The sequence below is a fragment of the Nerophis ophidion genome, linkage group LG05 (assembly GCF_033978795.1).
Source record: "Nerophis ophidion isolate RoL-2023_Sa linkage group LG05, RoL_Noph_v1.0, whole genome shotgun sequence".
NCBI classification, from domain to species: Eukaryota; Metazoa; Chordata; class Actinopteri; order Syngnathiformes; family Syngnathidae; genus Nerophis; species Nerophis ophidion.
This window is the reverse complement of record NC_084615.1, coordinates 13,723,538-13,746,022: the sequence shown is the minus strand read 5'-3', so window position 1 is coordinate 13,746,022 and position 22,485 is coordinate 13,723,538. Positions and strand designations below refer to the sequence as shown.

General features: G+C 41.3%; 1 protein-coding gene across 4 annotated transcripts in view; it reads left to right on the top strand.

Annotated features, from left to right (window-relative positions):
* The window catches only part of LOC133552694 (FACT complex subunit SSRP1-like), a 38,977-nt gene extending 19,883 nt beyond the window's left edge, over positions 1–19,094 (top strand). For 3 of the 4 annotated variants that reach the window (XM_061900082.1, XM_061900081.1, XM_061900083.1), the window contains exons 5-18: positions 819–1,012; positions 1,090–1,190; positions 1,261–1,390; positions 3,759–3,862; positions 7,932–8,060; positions 8,145–8,366; positions 10,131–10,203; positions 12,252–12,384; positions 12,454–12,499; positions 12,564–12,708; positions 12,785–12,952; positions 13,975–14,075; positions 14,141–14,330; positions 18,794–19,094. In XM_061900082.1, the coding sequence (XP_061756066.1) occupies positions 819–1,012; positions 1,090–1,190; positions 1,261–1,390; positions 3,759–3,862; positions 7,932–8,060; positions 8,145–8,366; positions 10,131–10,203; positions 12,252–12,384; positions 12,454–12,499; positions 12,564–12,708; positions 12,785–12,952; positions 13,975–14,075; positions 14,141–14,330; positions 18,794–18,856 (1,799 nt within the window). In that variant the 3' untranslated portion in view covers positions 18,857–19,094. The remainder of the gene's footprint in view (positions 1–818; positions 1,013–1,089; positions 1,191–1,260; positions 1,391–3,758; positions 3,863–7,931; positions 8,061–8,144; positions 8,367–10,130; positions 10,204–12,251; positions 12,385–12,453; positions 12,500–12,563; positions 12,709–12,784; positions 12,953–13,974; positions 14,076–14,140; positions 14,331–18,793) is intronic. The other variant, XM_061900084.1, reaches the window with a different exon arrangement.
* Positions 19,095–22,485: the final 3,391 nt, after the last annotated feature.

Genomic DNA, 22,485 nt, shown 5'->3' with positions numbered 1-22,485 from the left:
AACCCCTCTCCCACCGTGAAGCCCTAAATCAACTCAATTTATGGAAAAAAATGCCAACACTGCACTGCCATATTTATTATTGAAGTCACAAAGTGCATTATTTTTGAGAACTTAAATCATGACCAATGTATGATCCTGTAACTACTTGGTATAAAATTGATGCCCAAACTTGTGGAATCATCCAAAACTAAAATAAAGTATCAAAGAAGAGAAGAATAAGTGATTATCACATTTTAACAGAAGTGTAGATAGAACATGTTGAAACAGAAAATAAGCAGATTTTAACAGTAGATAAACAAGTAGATTAATAATCAATTTTTACAGTTTGTCCTTTATAATGTAGACAAAATAGTAGGTGTATAAATTACACAATGTTACTGCATACCTCAGCAGACTAATTAGAAGTCTTTGTTTGTTTACTTACTACTAAAAGACTAGTAGTGTATGTTCACTATTTTATTTAAGAACTACATTGCAATAAGACACCTGTGTTTAATGTACTGCGATGAGGTGGCGACTTGTCCAGGGTATACGCCGCCTTCTGCCCGATTGTGGCTGAGATAGGCACCCGCAACCCCAAAGGGAATAAGCGGCAGAAAATGGATGGATGGATGTTTAATGTACCCTAAGATTTTTGTTGGAATAAAGCCAATAATTAAATTTGTTTGTCGTCCCCTTTATTTAGAAAAGTATCGAAATACATTTTGGTATCGACAAACCTGGTGTCCGAGTTTACCCTCAGGCGTGCTCATGCAGCTAAGGAAGGCCGAAAAGTGTTTTTGAAGTGAGATCTTAGTTTGTTTCATGGTGTTTCACAGGGCCACTCTTGTCGTTTGACGTGAACGACAACACGGCCTTCGAGGTCCCGCTGGCTAACGTCTCCCAGTGTGCCACGGGCAAGAATGAAGTCACGCTGGAGTTCCACCAGAACGACGACACGGAGGTGTCGCTCATGGAGGTCCGCTTCTACGTCCCGCCCAGCCAGTCCGACGAGCGGCAGGACCCGGTGGAGGTGGGGGCAAATGTTCCCTCTGCTGCTTTCCTTGGTAAAGACCTTACCGCTAAAAGCTGGTGTCGACCTCGCTGTAGGCCTTCGCCCAGAACGTGCTGTCGAAGGCGGATGTGATCCAGGCAACGGGAGACGCCGTGTGCATCTTCAAAGAGCTGCATTGCCTTACACCCAGAGGAAGGTACATGCATCCACTCTAACATATATTATCATGCATGAGCGACTCCCACTGAACACATTCTGTCTGTCAGGTATGACATCCGCATCTACCCAACCTTCCTTCACCTCCATGGTAAGACCTTTGACTACAAGATTCCCTACACTACCGTCCTGCGTCTATTCCTGCTGCCACACAAGGACCAGAGGCAGATGTTCTTTGTGGTAAGGCAGACTTTTCAGACCTGCTACTTGGGTGTTGCTGCACATGTTTGCTCCAGGGTTGTCAACGATTCTGTACACAGTCAACTCTGTACGCTGCTGCTGGAATTTTAATTTTCCCAAGAGAACTCTCCTGAAGGAATCAATAAAGTACTACCTTTTTATCTGTCTGTCTGTCTTTCTCTCTTATCTGTCTGTGTCCGTCCCTCTGTCTGTTTATCTATCTGTCCGTCTGTGTATCGATCTGTCTATCTGTCTATCTCTCAATCTGTCTGTGTCTGTCTGTCTGTCCGTCCCTCTGTCTGCCTATCTATCTCTCTATCTGTCCGTCTGTCTATCTATCTGTGTGTCTGTCTGTCTATCTGTCCATCTATCTGTCTATCTATCTGTCTGTCTGTCTATCAGTCTGTCTATCCATCCATCTGTCTGTCTGTCTATCTATCTCTCTATCTGTCCATCTGTCTATCTATCTGTGTGTCTATCTGTCTATCTCTCAATCTGTCTGTCTATCTGTCTGTCTGTCCATCTATCTCTCTATATGTCTATCTATCTGTTTGTCTGTCTATCAGTCTGTCTATCCATCCATCTGTCTGTCTGTCTGTCTATCTATCCATCCATCTGTCTGTCTATCTATCTATCGGTCCGTCCGTCCATCTATCTGTCTATCTATCTGTCCATCCGTCTGTCTGTCTATCAGTCTATCTATATCTATCCATCTATCTATCTATCTCTCTATCTAGCTCGCTCTCTCTATCTATCTATCTCTGTTTCTATCTCTCTATCTATCTAGCTCTCTCTCTTTATGTATCTCTCTGTTTATCTATCTATCTCTATCGGTCCGTCTGTCCGTCTATCTATCTGTCCATCCGTCTATCTGTCTGTCTGTCTATCAGTCTATCTATCCGTCCATACATCTATCTATCTATCTATCTATCTATCTCTGTTTCTATCTCTCTATCTATCTATCTAGTTCTCTCTCTTTATGTATCTCTCTTTTTCTCTATCTATGTATGTATCTATCTCTCTCTCTCTCTCTCTCTGTCTATCTCACTCTCTATACCAATATTTTGGTACCGGTACCAAACACTTTTCGAACTAAAGCAGACCACAAAAAACTGTCATTATTGGCTTTATTTGAACAAAAATCTTAGGGTACATGAAACATATGTTTATTATTGGAATTTAGTCCTTAAATAAAATGTTGAACGCACTAGACAACTTGTCTTTTAGTAGTAAGTAAACAAACAAAGACTGCTAATTAGTCTGCTGATGTATGCAGTAACATATTTTGTCATTTATACACCTATTAGTTTGTCTACATTATAAAGAACAAACTGTAAAAATTGATTATTAATCTACTTGTTAATTTACTGTTAATATCTGATTATTTTTTATTTTAACATGTTCTATCTACACTTCTGTTAAAATGTAATAATCACTTATTCTTCTCTTGTTTTGATACATAACATTACTTTTGGATGATACCACAAATTTAGGTATCAATCGGATACCAAGTAGTTACAGGATCATACATTGGTCATAATTTAAGTCATGTTTCCAGGGACGTATTTCCTGACTTTATTAATATAATAAACATTTTTATAAAGGAAAAAAGATTTTGTGACGATAAAAAATATTGATGTAATCATAGTAGTATTGACTAGATACGCTATTGTACTTGGTATCATTACAGTGGATGTCAGGTGTAGAGCCACCAGTGGCAATTGTTTACATTGTGACGCCGGTGAGCTTTTGTATCCTCCTACAGTGGAGGAGGATACTCCTCCAGTAACAATGTTACTTGTAAGAAACTTACTTTATTTGTCGCTATGGATGCCAGGATTAGTGATTTAGAAGTAGCTAAAACACTGCCGACGGATGTTAGCTGCTAGTTAGCTAGCAATGTTTTAAAGCACCTCTTCCTGAGGATGTTTCAGTGTTAAAACTTCACCTTTATCTTAAGTTTTTACACCAAAATGCATTTATTCTCCCTTTTCTGTCTACACACGTGTCTGCTTGTAAGTATTCTGTGTGTGTGCGCTGCTGAACATGCTTCTCTGCTCGTAAAACCAGCAATTTCACGTAGTGACAACGAGGCGCCGTCATGTCTGTGGAAGAAAAAAAAAAAAGCCCAAATATGGCGAACCGATACTTTTCAGAATAGAATGGAATACAGTTTTATTGTCATTATTATTACAGTGAACAGGTTCAAAGAACAACAAAATTGGAGCAGATTCTGATACCTATTCTGATTCTTTTCAAACAGAGTGTAGTAACGTTATTGATTCATTAGTACCGCGATACTATACTAGTACCGTTATACCGTACAACCCTAGTTTGCTCACATTCGGCTTCTTGTCTTTTGGTGTAGATCAGTCTGGATCCTCCCATCAAGCAAGGCCAGACGCGCTACCACTTCTTGATTCTGCTCTTCTCCAAAGAAGAGACCATCGACCTATCTCTCAACATGAGCGAGTGAGTTTATGTGCTGCGGATATTGTGCCCCGTTATGATTTCATCTACGGCTACAATAATAAACCACATCAAGGTCAAGGTTTATTTATAAAGCCTATGTGAAACAGCTCAATCAGCCACAAAGTGGTGTATAGGTTTATGAAAATACAATGATAACTAAAGCTGCAAGCAGCGATGGACGGGACCGACTTTTGCTGGTGTTTCCTGCCTTTACCCATTCAACATATCTTTACCTGCACGTTACCTACCTTCCCTGCATCCTGGGGTCACACTGGTGCTTCTTTATTTCACCCATACATGCTGGTGTTTCCTGCCATCACCCAGACAACATATCTTTACCTGCACATTACCTACCTTCTCTGTATCCTGGAGTCAAACTGGTGTCTCTTTCTTTCACCCAGTCAACATATCTTTACCCGCACAGTACCTACCTTCTCTACATTGTGTGGTCACGCTGTTGCTTCCTGTTTTTAAGCGGCCATCTTGAGACGGCAGCAACGCAGCTGCATCAGCGCTGTGGTTCTTTGAAGGCTCGTAAAATCAAAACCAGAGCAGTTAGAAAAACTCTTTGCGCAACTTTTAATCAGAAGGGTTCGATCTCTTTCCTGTGCGAGTTTGAAGCCGACACAACAAACGCGCTCAGAGGAGATAATGTTTGAAAAAGGTGACAAGTTTTTACAAAACTTTTGTTTTGAAGGGGTAATTGCCAACTTCCTTTTGAATTTTACTGAAGAATGTCAGTTAATGAAGTGTAGAACTAAGTGAGACCTACATAGAGGTTTTTGTTTCATGTCTTAATGACATTCCTACCGGAAGTTACAAGCAGTTTTGTCTGTGTTTTCTTCCCAATAGCAGTTTTGTCAGTGTTTTATTCCTAGGGGGCGCTAGAGCGCAATTTTGAGTTTGGGGTTTTAGTTTTTTTATTAGATCGCAATTTTCGCTAGTCCTGATGTGTGTGTTAAATTTGATGAGTTTTGAAGCATGTTAAGGGGGTCAAATTGCAGCTCAAAGAGGCAAAAATGACATTTTTAGAAAACTTTTGTTTTGAAGGGGTTTTTGCCAACTTCCTGTTGATTTTTGCTGAAGGAGGCCAGTGTATGAAATCTAGGTCTAGTCAGACCTACTTAGAGGTTTTTGTTTCATGTCTCTACGACATTCCTAACAGAAGTTACAAGCAGTTTTGTCTGTGTTGTTTTCTAGGGGGCGCTAGAGCGCAATTTTGAGTTTTGGGTGTTAGTGTTTTGATTAGATCGCAATTTTCACCAGTCCTGATGTGTGTGTTTAAATTTGGTGAGTTTTGAAGCATGTTAAGGGGGTCAAATGACAGCTCAAAGAGGCGGCAGTATAACAATAATAAAACCTTAGAAATACAATAGGGTCCTCTGTCCCAAAGGGACATTCGGTCCCTGAAAACAAGATACATAAGCCAAATTGAAAACATGTAACAAACTTAAAGCAAAAAGTACTAAAGGTCTAGGTCAGTTTGTATTGCTGTATTGCTGTCAAATGTATTTTTTTTTATATCAGATTAATCACACTTTTGAATACTACTTTGCGGTGCCGTGGCTCAGCGGCGTGGTCTCCCAGAAACTTGAGTATTTTTGCTACGAGTCTAGCTTCCATCATCCTTGTCACTGCCTTTGTGTCTTTGGGCAAGAATGTGCATGGCAGGAATACCTTGTAGAATACATTCTGAATCTCAATTGAATATTCCTGGGTAAATACAAGTTTGATATCATTTAACTACCACAATATTTTGACAAATGGGGGCGGCATAGCTCGGATGGTAGAGTGGCCGTGCCAATAACTTGAGGGTTGCAGGTTCGATTCCCGCTTCCGCCATCCTAGTCACTGCCGTTGTGTCCTTGGGCAAGACACTTTACCCACCTGCTCCCAGTGCCACCCACACTGGTTTAAATGTAACATAGATATTGGGTTTCACTATGTAAAGCGCTTTGAGTCACTAGAGAAAAGCGCTATATAAATATAATTCACTTCACTAATGTCAAGCAAGAAATATTTTTTTAAATGTTTTACTAAGTACACATATTTTATCTGCTGAAAACAATCCACGCTTCCTTTTAGGTAAGTTTGTGCGTTGATACATAATTAATGCGATAATTATTTTGAGGTTAATCGCATGTTAACTAGTTAAATTTGACAGTCCCAATTAAATGAGGATTTTTAAGCGCTAATTTGAAGAATGTGTTTAAAAGAAAAACATTCCCGTGTCCACTAGAGGGAAGCAAAGTTTTTGCTGACTTGCTCCTTCTCTTTAGGGCGCAGCTTCCGGTCTTCAGGCCAGGGTCTCCTAAATACCCCAAAAACCCTTTTTAAAATCTGGCATTCCAGGCTATAGCTCCCCAGACTCTAGAAAAACTTGCACCAGTCCCTCTGTGATCTTGACTGTGTTGGCACTTTTAGGAAACATTTGAAGACTTCTCTTTTTAGTAAAGTTTTTAGTAAACGCACCTTTTAACTATTTTTAATCCACTTTTTATGGTGTTGCTCCTGTTGTTTTAATTTAATTGTTGTTTTAATTAACCTATGTTTTGTACAGCTCTTTGTGGTTGTATCTGTGAAAAGCGCTGTACTTACTGACATTACAGGCCAAAAGTTTGGACTCACCAATTTTTGTTTTTTTTCATGACTATTTACATTGTAGATTGTCACTGAAGGCATCAAAGCAATGAATGAACACAACAAAATCCCTCTTCAACTCAAGACTCAAAACACACCGGTTCCTGACTGCTTATTCATTCTAAATCTTATCAATCTTTGTTGTTGTTGTTTTTGGTTTTTTTATCCAATGGAATTTATTTTTTTGATTTTGTACGGTGTCCTTGAGTGCCCAGAAAGGCACCTTACAAGTAAAATGTATTATTATTATTATTATTTATTAAAATAGGTGGAATAACTGAAAACATGTTCTATATTCTAGTTTCTTCAAAATAACCACACTTTGCTCTGATTACTGTTTTGCACACTCTTGGCATTCTCCTGATGAGCTTCAAGAGGTTGTCATCTGAAAGGGTTTTCACTTCACAGGTGTCAGTCTACGTGTAATCTACAATAACAGTAAATACCGTATTTCCTTGCATTGCCGCCGGGGCGCTAATCATTTTAAAACCTCTTCTCACTCCGGCACTTACCAAATGCATGCGGTAAATTTAGGCCTGCGCTTAAACATTTGAGTGTGATGTAAGGATGCTATCATGAAAAGCACATTTAATAAAAAAAATATATTTTATTGTCTTACCTTTACTTATAAATCAAGTCCATGCGCAGCTCCTTCTGATCAAAAGCATCGATAACTTATTTATAGAAGTCTTCCTTATCTTTCTTCAGTTTTAAAAGTCTCTCTGTCTCGATGGAGATCTTCCTTTATTACCTCCTGCTTCGATTGAAAGTCCAGTTTAGAAAACTATTTTATTTTAGATATGTAATCTTCTATGTTAAAAGTGCAAGCGAGTGGAAAAAATAAACACGCTGCTCACTCTTGCTGCTTGTTGTCACTTCTTCTGCAGCCGAGTAGTCGCAAAGAGGATCACTAGCGCCCTCTACCACCAGGAGGCCGGTGTCATTTAATGACTCATATTTGACACACGCAGCTACGGTATATTAATAAAACATGGATGCTTACTGTTCTTTTTTAGCATATTCAATAGCTTGGACCTTAAATCCTATTGAATAGCTCTTAATCTTCTTCCTTTTATGCGATTTCAAATTATTGAAACTAGCCTCCTCCATTTTGAAAATGATGACAGGTGAAGTGTCACTCGTGACGTGACGAGTTTGACCCGGTGAAAATTCTAAGCATATGCTAATTATTTTGCAAAATGAATTTGACCCGGTGGAAATTGTAGACATGCGCTAATAAAAATAATATTTTTCGAAACGAGTTTGACCCGGCAGTAATTCTAGGCAGGCGCATACTATATACCCGGCGGCAATTCAAGGAAATACGGTAGTCACGGAAATAAAGAAAATGGATTGTATGAGGAGAAGGTGTGTGCAAACGTTTGGCCTGTACTGTACTTGCTGAGTGTTTGTTTCCCGTGTCCAACAGGGACGATGTGGAGCGCCGCTTTGAAGGCAAACTCAGTAAGGACATGTCAGGCTCGCTCTATGAGATGGTCAGCAGGGTGATGAAGGCCCTGGTCAACAGAAAGATCACAGTACCCGGAAACTTCCAGGGGTACGCCGCAAGCACATGATCACACATTCACATTGCTCCTTTTTGAAAGTACCTAACCTTGGCTTCGCACATCTTCCCGCTCAGCCACTCAGGTGGTCAGTGCATCACCTGCTCCTACAAAGCGTCTTCAGGTCTTCTCTATCCTCTGGAGAGGGGCTTCATCTACGTCCACAAGCCCCCCGTGCACCTGCGCTTTGAGGAGATCTCCTGCGTCAACTTCGCCCGAGGCACCACGACCACTCGCTCCTTCGACTTTGAGATCGAGTCCAAGCAGGGGAACCAGTACACCTTCAGCAGCATTGAGAGGTGACCGAGTCCTGTCAGTCTGGGAGTGCCTTATAACCCGGTGCGCCTATGTACGGAATAATTTTGGTTGTGCTTACCGACCTCGAAGCGATTTTATTTGGTGCATGTTGTAATAAGTGTGACCAGTAGATGGCAGTCACACATTAGAGATATGTGTTGACTGCAATATGATGGCAGTCACACATCAGAGGTATATGTAGACTGCAATATGACTCAAGTAAACAACACCAAAATTGTATCTGTTCCATTGAAAATATAGAACATTACACACAGCGCTCAAAAATCTATCAAAATGGTTTAGTATGACTTTGGTAAGCTATGAAACCGCACCGCCTGGTGGATTGTACTGTGCTTCAACACAGAAGTATTATTATGGTGTGTGTATATATGGTAAGGTATATTATCTGGCGTTGTGTTTCGCAATATTAGGCAAAAGCTAATTTTCTTAGCTTCTGGTACCTGCTGATCTGTATTTCGGATCTGCATAAGTCCTGAAAATTTGTGCGTGTCCGCCTTTGTAGTTCATGACAACACCGTAGTTGATAAGCTTCTTCTTTTTCTCTATCTTCTTGTTATGGGACATTCATCCTCCGCTGTTGCCATTTCTAATATAAAGTAGTGTAAAGTTCTTACTTATATCTGTCAGTAAACTCGCCATGAAAGCACTAAAACATACCGGTATAGTGAGTTTACGTTATTCACCCAAGGAACTTTAGTTATTAGAGCAGGGGTAGGGAACCTATGGCTCTAGAGCCAGATGCGGCTCTTTTGATGACTGCATCTGGCTCTCAGATAAATCTTTGCTGACATTGCTTAACATGATAAGTAATTAATATTTCTGCTGGTAATCACAGTGTTAAAAATAACATTCCAATTACAAAACATTCTCATGCATTTTAATCCAACCCTCCGTTTTCTATCGCACCTGTTCAAGATGTCGCATTAATGGAAAGAAGTATTATATTTATTATTGGTTAACTTTTAGAATAACAATGTTATTAAAAAGAATAAGATACTTATCATACTCTTAAAATGTTGGTCTTACTTAAAAATGCACGCATTTCGTTGTATTCAGTTTTAAAAAATATTATATGGCTCTCATGGAAATACATTTTGAAATATTTGGCTTTCATGGCTCTCTCTGCCAAAAAGGTTCCCGACCCCTGTATTAGAGAGTTCCGGTCGGACTGTTTTTCACGGGACGCATTCTGGGCGTTGTTATTGCACTAGTGAGCCACGGATGAAGAGATTATTGATTAAAGTAAAGTCTGAATGTCTTTAAAACAGTTAGTGCCATCTTTTGACACCGTCCTTGCACGGTGTAGCGTGCAAGAACAACAAAGATTACAGGGAGATGATGCTGTCAAAGGTGTCCCACGTAAATAAGGCCGCCCACAAAAGCGACTGTCAGAAAGAGACTTGCAGATGATGTGCAAACCATCATCGATGCAAAATTTTGACCAATGAACTACCATTACATGTTAGGAATTCTTTTAAATGTAGAAAAAAAAAATCATAATATGATGAATGCACCCTGTAATCCGGTGCGCCTTTTGTATGAAAATAGACCTGGCTAGACCCGGTCATCCGCAGTGCGCCTTATAATCCGGTACGCCCCATGGTAGGGAAAATACGGTAATGCAAGTCAAGTCGCTCTTTTTTTGGCAATGGACGCTTTCTCAACTCCGGTTTCCGTGCCAGTGTGCATACATTTTGGCCAATTCCTGCAAAGTTTTCACTCATCTTGTCTCTCTCCCCTTTCAGAGAAGAGTACGGCAAACTGTTTGACTTTGTCAACGCCAAGAAGCTTAACATCAAGAACAGAGGCTTTAAAGAGGTAACACAGGGGTCATGTGTCAGCCGAGGGTGTTTTTTTTTTTGTTTCTTTCAACAGAATTCCATCCCACTCATTGACAACATGTTGCCCTTCTGTATTTGTGTGTGTGTGCTGGTACCCTTGTAGAAGAAGGTGCGTATGGTCGTCTTGTGATTGGCGTGCTCGCATGGCGTGGTGCCTGAAATGCTAACTCCCAAGTTCCTGATTGTAACATTTTGGTTGGGTCTATAGGATAAGATTTGTGTTGCATTGGAAACAAAATCAAGGCGTGATTCAAGACTAACTTTGGTAGCTGGGCTGTGAGTGCGTTGGTGTGTGGGAGCCGGTGTGTGATGGGTAACTTTGTGTGTTTGCATCATGCTGACTGTGGACTGGGCGGGTTGGAGCTTTTGCTGTGCAGTAACACAACAACACAAAGGCATACATATATACGGTACAGGCTAAAAGTTTGGACACACCTTCTCATTTAATGCGTTTTCTTCGTTTTTATGACTATTTACATTGTAGATTGTGACATCAAAACTATGAATGAACACATGTGGAGTTATGTACTTCACAAAAAAAGGTGAGATGAAGTGAAGTGAATTATATTTACCATGTTTCCTTGAATTGCCGCCGGGGCGCTAATTAATTTAAAACCTCTTCTCACTCCGGCGTTTACCAAAGGCATGCGGTAAAGCCAAGCATGCGCTAATTATTTTAGAACCTCTTCTCACTCCGGCGCTTAACAAAGACATGCAGTAAATTTAGGTCTGCGCTTATAAATTTGAGTCTGATGTAAGGATACCATCATGAAAAGCACATTTAATTAAAAAAACATTATGGTCTTACCTTTACTTATAAATGAAGTCCATGCGCAGCTCCTTCTGATCAAAAGCATCAATAACTTGTTTATAGAAGTCTTCCTTATGTTTCTTCAGTTTTAAAAGACTCTTTGTCTCGATGGAGATCTTAATTTATTACCTCCTGCTTCGATTGAAAGTCCAGTTTAGAAAACTGTTTTATTTTCGATATGTAATCCTCCATGTTAAAAGTGCAAGCGAGAGGAAAAAATAAACGATCGCTGCTCACTCTTGCTGCTTGTTGTCACTTCTTCTGCAGCCGAGTAGTCGCAAGAAGGATTTTTTTATTTTTATTTTGAAAAAAATTTTCATGGAAAATTTCGTTTTTTTGGGTTGGTGCACTAATTGTACGTGTATCTTGTGTATTTTATGTTGATTTCAAGAAGGATCACTAGCGCCCTCTACCACCAGGAGGCAGGAGTCATTTAATGACTCATATTTGACACACGCAGCTACGGTATATTAATAAAACCTAGCTGCTTAAGTCCATATTCAATAGCTTGGACCTTAAATCCTACTGAATAGCTCTTAATCTTCTCCCCTTTATGCGATTTCAAATGATTGAAATCAGCCTCCTCCAGTTTGAAAATGCTGACAGGTGAAGTGTCACTCGTGACGTGACGAGTTTGACCCGACGGAAATTCTAGGCATATGCTAATTATTTTGCAAAACGAGTTTGACCCGGTGGAAATTCTAGACATGCGCTAATAAAAATAATATTTTGCGAAACGAGTTTGACCCGGTGTTAATCCTGAGCCGGCAGTAATGCTAAGCATGCGCTAATTATTTTGCGAAACGAGTTTGACCCGGCAGTAATTCTAGGCAGGCGCTTACTATATGCCGGGAAGAGCTAGACGAAGTGGCTGGGGAGAGGGAAGTCTGGGTTTCCCTGCTTAGGCTGTTGCCCCCGCGACCCGACCTCGGATAAGCGGAAGAAGATGGATGGATGGATTACTTTGTCCTGTAAACACAAATTAGATATTAGACTTCACTCTTTTCAAACTTCCACCCCTCCATTTTTAACCGCTTGTCCTTCCCTTGGCAGCGAATTTAAATCACAGTTTTTAAGAATCAAAAGAAACGATTGAGGATGGGAATTTGTGATTGACGTGTCTGTTTTTCCAGTCGGGGCACAATCTGCCAAGGTGGTGGATCTCTGAAAGGATTATGATTGCGGGAGTAGTTGTGACGGCAGTTTGCTTACAGGGGATGAAGGGCAACATCAACGAGTACAGCGACTCTGACGAGGACCAACACGACGCCTACCTGGAGCGCATGAAGGCCGAGGGCAAGATCAGAGAAGAGGGCAACGACAGCGACGACTCCGACAGCGGGAGCGGTGAGTGGCCGGCGCCACATGGTACGTTTTGAATATGACCGGTTAAATCGAGACTTTTCTATTCCTTAGATGAGTCTTTCAACCCTGGCGAGGAGGATGACGACATTGCGGAGGAGTAAGGAAAAACTCTTCTCTGAGAAATAAAACGCGGACGTAACACTTTGCTCCTCTGCCGTCAGGTACGACAGCAAGGCGTCTGCCAGCGACAGCAGCGAGGAGGGAGGAAGTGGAAGTGAGGAGGACAGTTCAAAGAAGAAGAAAGTCAAAAAGCCTAAAGTGGTGAAGGAGAAGAAGGAAAGAAAGGAAAGAAAACCACGCAGGGAGGTGAGAGGCAGCGACTTGGAACACTGGCTTTTAGCGGCAGTCGTTAACCCTTGTCCATTTTCTTTGACCGCTGCAGAAGAAGCAGAAAGACAAAGGCGGCCCCAAGAGGCCCATGAGCGCCTACATGCTGTGGTTGAATTCCAGCCGCGAGCGAATCAAGTCCGAGAACCCCGGAATCTCCATCACGGAGATCTCCAAGAAGGCGGGAGAGATGTGGAGGCAGCTGGGCAAAGACGACAAAGAGGTGGGCCGAGGACATTTACTGTTATTGTTTTTACTTCCAGTCAGGTCATAACTCAAAAGGTTACAGTTGTGCTCATAAGTTGACATACCCTGGGAGAATTTCTGATTTCTTGGCCATTCTTCAGAGAATATGAATGATAACACAAAAACCTTTCTTCCACTCATGCTTAATGGTTGTGTGAAGCAATTTATTGGCAAACATCTGTGTTTACTCTTTTTAAATCAAAATGACAAAAGAAAGTACCCAAATGACCCCGATCAAAAGTTTACATACCCCAGTGACTTTGATCTGTTAACATGCACAAAAGTTGACACAAACAGGTTTGAATGGCTAATCAAGGTTCCAATCTTCACCTGTGACCTGTTTGTTTGTAATTAATGTGTGTGTATAAAAGTGCTTCTGACAGACTAGGGCTAGTGAATAAATCAAATTTAAAAAATAGAGGCAGCTCACTGGTAAGTGCTGCTATTTGAGCTATTTTTAGAACAGGCCAGCGGGCGACTCATCTGGTCCTTATGGGCTACCTGGTGCCCGCGGGCACCTCGTTAGTGACCCCTGCTCTAGTGTAATGCCTGCAGCTAAAAGCAACTGCGTGAGGACTTATACTCCAATATTAGATTAGATTAGATAGTACTTTATTTATTCCGTCAGGAGAGTTCCTTCAGGAAAATTTAAATTTTCAGTACAATCCCATTCAAGTTTAGACAAACATTACAGGGAGACAGAACAGGATCGCTGACGGGTCTGCCGGCTTCCAGCGCCCCTTACAAAAAAGATGAGATACAGGTAAACAAGGGGGGGAGGGGGGAATGGGAGAAAAAAATCGAAGATTAAAATAAAATAAAATAAAAATCGGTCTTAGCCTATATCACCATATAGTCATTTTCTATATCGCACAGAGACAAACCCGCGATATATGGAGTATATTCCATATATCGCCCAGCCCTGAATGTAAGTATAGTGCTTAAATATTTGGCCTATTTCTGACTGAACTGGCTTGCCATGGTCAATGCTTCTTGCAGGAGTGGGACATCAAGGCAGCAGAAGCCAAGAAGCAGTATGAAATTGCAATGAAAGAGTACAAAGAAAGCGGCGGCGGCGGCGAGGCCTCCATTTCCAAGAAGTAAGACTCGTCCAGCACCACGGGTTTTCCTCGCCCTTGTTAACTTCTGTCCTTCGCCCCATCAGGGAGGCCAGGAAGTCTGGAGGCAAAAAGGAGGAGAAGAAGAGGAAGTCGTCGGGAGGAGACAAGGAGAGGGAGCGCAGCAGTGGCGGCGGCAACGAAAGCTTCAAGAGCAAAGAGTTCATCGAGACCAGCGAGGAGAGCTCGTCCGACTCTGACCACAAGAGCAAGTCGAAGAAGAAGAAGAAGAAGAAGGTGAGCGTCCATATCTGTCCATTATCATATCAACTTCATCTGTGGCTGGAAGTGTAGCCGCACCGTGTGCGGTTAAAATAAACAAATCATCTCCTCAAGTTACAAATCTGAGTAATGACTGAAAGATTCCCGAAAGAAAACTCCTACATTTTTATGAGCGTCGTTTGTGCATCTTTGAGTGCTGAACACAGGTAAAAGCACCAGGCTTCATTTTGAAATGCGTAGCAAAGCCTGATTTATTCAAAAAGACGATTTTTACAATGTTGTCCGCCATAAAGTGGCGGGCACATATTGCTCGGGGTGGGTTAGAGCTGATGATGAACACATAAGAAGCTTTTTTTCATTTGTGACGTCATGAAAAGACTGAACTTAAAGTCAGCTTTTTGAGGATAGGTATTTGTCACGTTTGGTCCTCATGAACAGACTCGAGGGACACATTGAGTATTTTTTTCAAACCTGCACAGTACAACAACACTTTTTTTTTTTTTACATCTTGGCAGGGACATTTGTGCAAGGCTTGAAAAGGAGTTGGATGAAGCAGATGCTTATAATATCAGGGCTGTAAAAATTTCGTTTCGGTACGTACCTCGGTTCAGAGGTCACGGTTCGGTTCATTTTCGGTCCAGTAAGAAAACAACAAAATATACATTTTTGGGTTATTTATTTACCAAATTTGCGAAATCTTCCACCAAAAATATTTTTCTTACTGGAATATTTGGATAGGTCAATAATTCATAATAACATTGATTTTCATTCAATATTATGTTTTGAGCAATGACAGTTTAAAAGAAAAAAAAAAACAGCTTTGTTTCATTAGTCAACGTCGCAACTTTTTATAAATGACATTTAGCCTATAAGCTTTTTTATTTCACTTTTGTTTATCAATCAATGTATTTTATTTCGGCAATCTTCACATAAAACAAAGAACAACAACAAGAAAAGAAAAACAAAACAAAAAAAAAAACAAAAACAACAAAAAAAAAACAAAAAAAAAAAAAAAGAAACTCATTTGAGCAATGATTGAGCCGAAAGGGTGTAGGTTGAAGCAACGCTTATATAAACCTACCCCATCACAACAAGAACAAGCTTCAAAATATATAAAATCTAAAACATGCTTCACTTATATTACTTTTTTTTTTTTTTTAAACAATATATAAGCAACATATATGTAGCACACGTCTCATATACATAGTTTAACATTTAAATCAAACATATACATTTGTACACTTATATATATACATATACATACACACACATATATATATATATACATATACACATACATACATACACACACATATATATATATACATACACATATACACACATACATACATACATACATTATACATACACAATTCATTTATGTTTTTGTTTATTTTAATAGTATTTTTAGAACATGCCGTGGGCCTTTAAAACATTAGCTGTGGGCCGCAAATGGCCTCCGGGGCACACTTTTGACACCCCTGCTATAGAAAATAAAAAATATCTGATAAATCTATGGGTAAAAAGCATAGCCTGGCGACGTATGCATGTTTATCATAACTCTCTTGCTCTCTCTGTATGCCCCTCCCTCACGAATGTTGCTGTGTGCACAAATTGTCTTGTTCTTAACCCTGAACGTACATTGAAAATACACGCAACCCTAACTTAAGATGCCGGACATTTGAGGCATTTAAGAAACTCCACCCGGACAGCCCCGCAAAAGAGGACATGTCCGGTGAAAAGAGGAGGTATGGTCAGTCTATATCGTAGCCCGGTCGCTGCTAGCATGCTGTGTGTTGTGCCTCGGTGTGTAATGTTTTCACAACGTGCGCTACGCTACTTAATATGTCCGTGTGGAATCTCCTTCGGTTGGAGGGTCTTCCAGCTCTGGCTTTTACATGTTGTTCTAGCCCGGTCGCTGTTAGTGTGTGTACTCGTTTGGTACACCTCCGAACCGAAACCCTCGTACCGAAACGGTTCAATACAAATACACGTACCGTTACACCCCTTGTAATATCCCAACCCCTCTCACTCATTTAACATAAACAATATAATACAAGGTACAATACCATACAAACAAAAACAAGAACTCCTGTACACTCACAACACAATAGTACCACTGTTAGTACGAGATAAGACCAGATGAGACAAAACACACACACACACTTTCTGACCATCCACCTCTCCCCCATCGCTCTGTGCTGAGGGCATCACTCTCTTTCCTCCTCGCACTTCTTCAGCATTTCTTTTTTAAATAGTGTTTTACATTGAATCATGTTAGATCATGTTTTTAACTCGTCCCCTAATTTGTTCCACAGAGTGACTCCATGCACATTTCTTTTAAAGTTGTTCTAAATTTAGGCAAATATAGTGCATGTGCCTCACAATCTGAAGGTCCTGAGTTGTCCTGTGTTCAATCCCGAGCTGGGGATCTTTCTGTGTGGAGTTTGCATGTTCTCCCCGTGACTGCGTGGGTTCCCTCCGGGTACTCTGCCTTCCTCCCACCTCCAAGACATGCACCTGGGGATAGGCCCCTCCCACCTCCTAAGACATGCACCTGGGGGTAGGCCCCTCCTACCTCCAAATACATGCACCTGGGGATAGGTCCCTCCCACCTCCAAAGACATGCACCTGGGGATAGGCCCCTCCCACCTCCAAAGACATGCACCTGGGGATAGGTTGATTGGCAACACTAAATGGTCCCTCGTGTGTGAATGTGAGTGTGAATGTTGTCTGTCTATCTGTGTTGGCCCTGCGATGAGGTGGCGACTTGTCCAGGGTGTACCCCGCCTTCCGCCTGAATGCAGCTGAGATAGGCTCCAGCGACCCCAAACGGGACAAGCGGATCAAAATGGATGGATAATTTGTTGTTTCCTCTGACTGTGATGCATGGTGAGCATCTCCATCCTGTACTAGGTTCTGTATATTGGATGGTAGAGAGTTTTGGGATGCCCTAAATATAATTTGAGCAGTTTTAAAGTTGATCACATGGTGCAGTTTAAGTTGCTTAAAGGGGAACATTATCACCAAACCTATGTAAGCGTCAATTTATACCTTGATGTTGCAGAAAAAAGACAATGTATTTTTTTAACCGATTTCCGAACTCTAAATGGGTGAATTTTTGCAAATTAAACGCCTTTCTGTTTATCGGTCTTTTAGCGATGACGTCAGAACGTGACGTCACCGAGGTAACACACCCGCCTTATTCATTTTCACATTACAAACACCGGGTCTCAGCTCTGTTATTTTCCGTTTTTTCGACTATTTTTTGGAACCTTGGAGACATCATGCCTCGTCGGTGTGTTGTCGGAGGGTGTAACAACACTAACAGGGAGGGATTCAAGTTGCACCACTGGCAAGAAATCTGCCGCCAGACCCCCATTGAATGTGCCAGAGTGTCTGCACATTTTACCGGCGATGCTAAGGCAGACATGGCACACAGATGAATGGATAACCTGCAGATGCATTTGCAACGATTAAGTCAACAAAATCACAAAGGTGAGTTTTGTTGATGTTGTTGACTTATGTGCTAATCAGACATATTTGGTCACGGCATGACTGCCAGCTAATCGATGCTAACATGTTACGCTAATTGATGCTAACATGCTATTTACGCTAGCTGTATGTACATTTGAAACTAGATACTCACATTTAATGCGAAACAAACACTTACCAATCGACGGATTTAAGTTGCTCCAGTGTCACAAGATGCGAAAGTCCTGATCGTTTGGTCCACACATTTTACCGGCGATGCTAATAAGGCAGCCATGCTATGGGCCACTTCATTAGGTACACCCACGCTATGGCCGAATAGCGTCAATAGCTATTCGCTCAATAGCTTCAATTTCTTCTTCAACTTCGTTTTCGCTATCTGCCTGCATACTCCGACCATCTGTTTCAATACATGCGTAATCTGTTGAATCGCTTAAGCCGCTGAAATCCGAGTCTGAATCCGAGCTAAGGTCGCTATATCTTGCTGTGGTAACCGCCATGTTGTTTGTATTGGCAGCCCTGTATGACGTCACAGGGAAATGAATAGTGGTTTCGAAGATAGCGAAAATAAGGCACTTTAAAGCTTTATTTAGGGATATTCCGGGACCGGTAAAATTTTGAAAAAAACTTCAAAAAATACAACAAGCCACTGGGAAATGATTTTTATTGTTTTTAACCCTTTTGAAATTGTGATAATGTTCCCCTTTAAACTCCATGAATAGTGGATTCGAATGATGTCTGGAGTTAACATTGGACACAATCCTGATGGCCTTTTTCTGCAGAGTGACTAAAGGCTGTAGATGGGATTTATAACATTTTCCCCAGACTTCAACACAATTTGTCTGCACTCGTGTAACTGCACATTTTACAGTTACATAAAGGAAAAAGTATAGTTTCATAATAGGGGGCTTCAATGATGAAACATCCATGCTAACATGTCATTGTTCCCGTCTCGCTCAAGTTGATTTTTCTCCGTCTCAATCCAGGAATCCGAGGAAGAGGAGGAGGCTGCATCCTCACCTGCCAGCTCGGAGGGAGAGTCCGACTGAACACACACACACCCACACACCCAAGGACCAAGCGTTTACATACATCATGTTGACGCCCGTTATTTCCTCGCTGAGATACGTGTTGACATTGACATTGACACTTCACGGTAGTTTTCAACCTGGCTTCTTCTTCATGTGGGTATTTGTTGTAGTACTGTCGCAAAACACTTTTCTTTGTCATATTTCCGAGCTTGAAAATAAACAATCTTTTTTTATAATAAAAACATACTTGAATGCATGCTTGCCAACATTGAGAACATTGAGATATTCAAAGGGAGGGTGGGTGTACTGCGTGAGTGGCATATATATATATATATATATATATATATATATATATATATATATACATACATACATACATACATACATACATATATATATTAGATATGTGCGGTTTGCGGTCTCATACACGGAGTCCACGGATAAACCGCGGGTCGGGCGGTTGACATTACGAAAAAATTTATTTTAATTAGATTCGGGCGGGTGGCGGTTGCACCACCCAGAAATATTTGATATACATGGTTCTGGGATCGGTATCCTTTGCCATTCAAAGAGCCGTTTAGGACCCATGTCATAAAGCGAAGAAGACAATAGGAGACACTAATATTCTCTTGAATGACTGCCGGCAGTCACCCAGATAATAAGTATTAGGGCGTGCTATGAAGCCATTGGCTTTGTCGCCTTCTACAACATGTACGATCTGCTTCTCAGTCCAGTAACATGTTGTGTGTCGCTTCCGCAGCAACACGCACACAACTGCAAGGCATACTGAAGTGACACAGAGTACACTAATGGTTGTGATATAAACAATTTTAACACTCTTAGTAATATGCGCCACGCTGTGAAGCCACACCAATTAAGAACGACAAACACATTTTGGGAGAACATCCTCACATTAACACAACATAAATGCAACACAACAAATACCCATAATCCTTTGTATTCATGACACTTACTGACTATTTTATACACCCCCCACCCCCGTGCGTCGGTGAGGTGGGCGGGGTTGGGGGTGTGGGGTTGTAAAATATATTCAGGACGTATCATGAATACAAAGGATTCTGGGTATTTGTTGTGTTTATGTTGTGAGGATGTTCTCCCGAAATGTGTTTGTCAATCTTGTATTGTGTGGCTTCATAGCGTGGCGCATATTAGTAATTGTTAAAGTTGTTTATATCACAACCATCAGTGTACTCTGTATGACCCAGTATGCCTTTCAATTTTGAACGTGTAATTGCGGAAGCTGCACACAACATGTTGCCGGACCAACATACGGTTCGTACGTGTTGTTGAAGGTTTCAAAACAATGGCTTCACAGCATGTCCATATTCGTGTCATCAGGATAAACGCTGTTGGATAGTCCCGAGAACGTTAGCGGCTCCATTTGTCTTTATTAGTCTGTGAAACAGGTTCTAAATGGCTCTGTGAGTGATAAAGGTGGCCAACCTCTGATGTATTACAGCGGGTGGTTGGTGGGCGGGTACGATCCTGATAAAATGTTGGTTCGGATGGATGTCGACTCTGGTGATGCGGATGCGGATGATATAATTGCCTATCCGTGCATCTCATATATATATATATATATATAATGTATACATATATATATATATGTACACATATATATACTGTATATATATATACAGTATATATATAGATATATATATATTTCTCCTGTTGCCCTCATTACCAAACGCTTTTAACCGTAGTTCCTCCCCCAGCCGGTAAAAGTCTCCGTGGGACGCCTCTGCGATGTGTGGCGTCCTTCGTCGGCCCCAATTAACCAGGCGGGCGGTTTGCGAGTGTGCTCTAACGGGGTGGAGGAGGGGCCGAGGTGGGCTGATGATGCTAATGGCGCTTTGTTAAAAGGCGGCTTCAAGCGGTTGGTTTTTAAGAGGCGGAGAAAGTTTGCGCGTGGAGCCTCCCACCACTTTTGGCGTGGCCACTTTGCGGGGTGAGATAAGTTGCTAAGTGACCCCCTGCTCGTGTCCATCTTCAAGCGGCGTTAATCACATTTGGCCACTTCCGCTTCACTCCTCACTTTACTGCACTTTTTCAGTCTCCAAAGTCCCTCTTGAGGCTGTCATTTTTTTTTATTACAAGAAAAACTCCTGCCAGATTTGGGGAGTCACGTCTGAGAGAGAGGAACCAAAAGGCGACGCCCGAGAAAATGTTTCGGAAAATAAAGTCATAAAACTGAAGCGATAGTCGGATTAATTACAACTGCAGTCATTTTACAAAACAAATGTATCTATTATCATCAATCAATGTTTATTTATAAAGCCCTAAATCACAAGTGTCTCAAAGGGCTGCACAAGCCACAACGACATCCGCGGTACAGAGCCCACATACGGGCAAGGAAATCTCAACCCAGTGGGATGTCGATGTGAATGAAACAACATTTCTCAAGCAGCTATTGCAAGGAATTTAGTGATTTCAACCATCTACGCTCCGTAATATCATCAAAAGGTTCAGAGTATCTGGAGAAATCACTGCATATAAGCCATGATATTACAGACCTTGGATCCCTCAGGCGATACCGCATCAAAAAGCGACATCAGTGTGTAAAGGATATCACCACTTGGGCTCAGGAACACAGAAAACCACTGTCAGTAACTGCAGTTGGTCGCTACATCTGTAAGTGCAAGTTAAAACTCTCCTATTCAAAGCCAAAGCCATTTATCAACAACACCCAGAAACTCCACCGGTTTCTCTGGGCCCAAGCTAATCTAAGATGGACTGATGCAAAGTGGAAAAGTGTTCTGTGGCCTGACGAGTCCACATTTGAAATTGTTTTTGGAAACTGTAAATGTTGTGTCCTCCGGACTAAAGAAGAAAAGAACCATCCGGATTGTTATAAGCGCAAAGTATAAAATGCAGCATCTGTGATGGTATGGGGGTGTATTCTTCCTGTGTATTACAATACATCAAAGAAACCGACACCTTCATGTCCCTTCCATCCTACACAGTGGAGATTTACAAACCTTTTGACTGGTAAGATCAAAGACAGCTTTTGTCTGCTCACCGGGAACTCATTGAAACACAAAGTTTTAACTTTGATACAATTATTCTGACATTTATTACTGTTTACAGGTCAAGCAGAAGAAAAGGACCGCTTGTTTGTGTGATATTAACTATTTCTAGTTCTTTTGGATGACATGCATGTCGAGTAAAAAGGAGCCCAGAGACAGGATGATACAATATTAAGTTTTTTTGTTTTTTTACTAAAGCTGCAGGAGACCAGCCGTTACACTGCCACAATAGCATCAGTAGGAAGATGTCTAAATCTGAACAAAAAGAGAAAGCTTATGTACAGCGAACACTTCGCCTAGAAAGGATCACAGCTGCTTCTTCAAAACAGATAAGGAACCGGCCAAAGCGGCCGACATACAGTTAAAGTACTCATGATTGTCACACACTTGGTGTGGCAAAATGATTGTCCGCATTTGACCCATCACCCTTGATCACCCCTGGGAGGGGAGAGGACCAGTGAGCAGCAGCGTTGGCCGTGCTCAAGAATCATTTTTGGTGATTTAACCCTCAATTCTAACCCTTGATGCTGAGTGCCTACCAGGGGGGTAATGGGTCCCATTTTTATAGTCTTTGGTATGACTCGGCCGGGGTTTGAACTC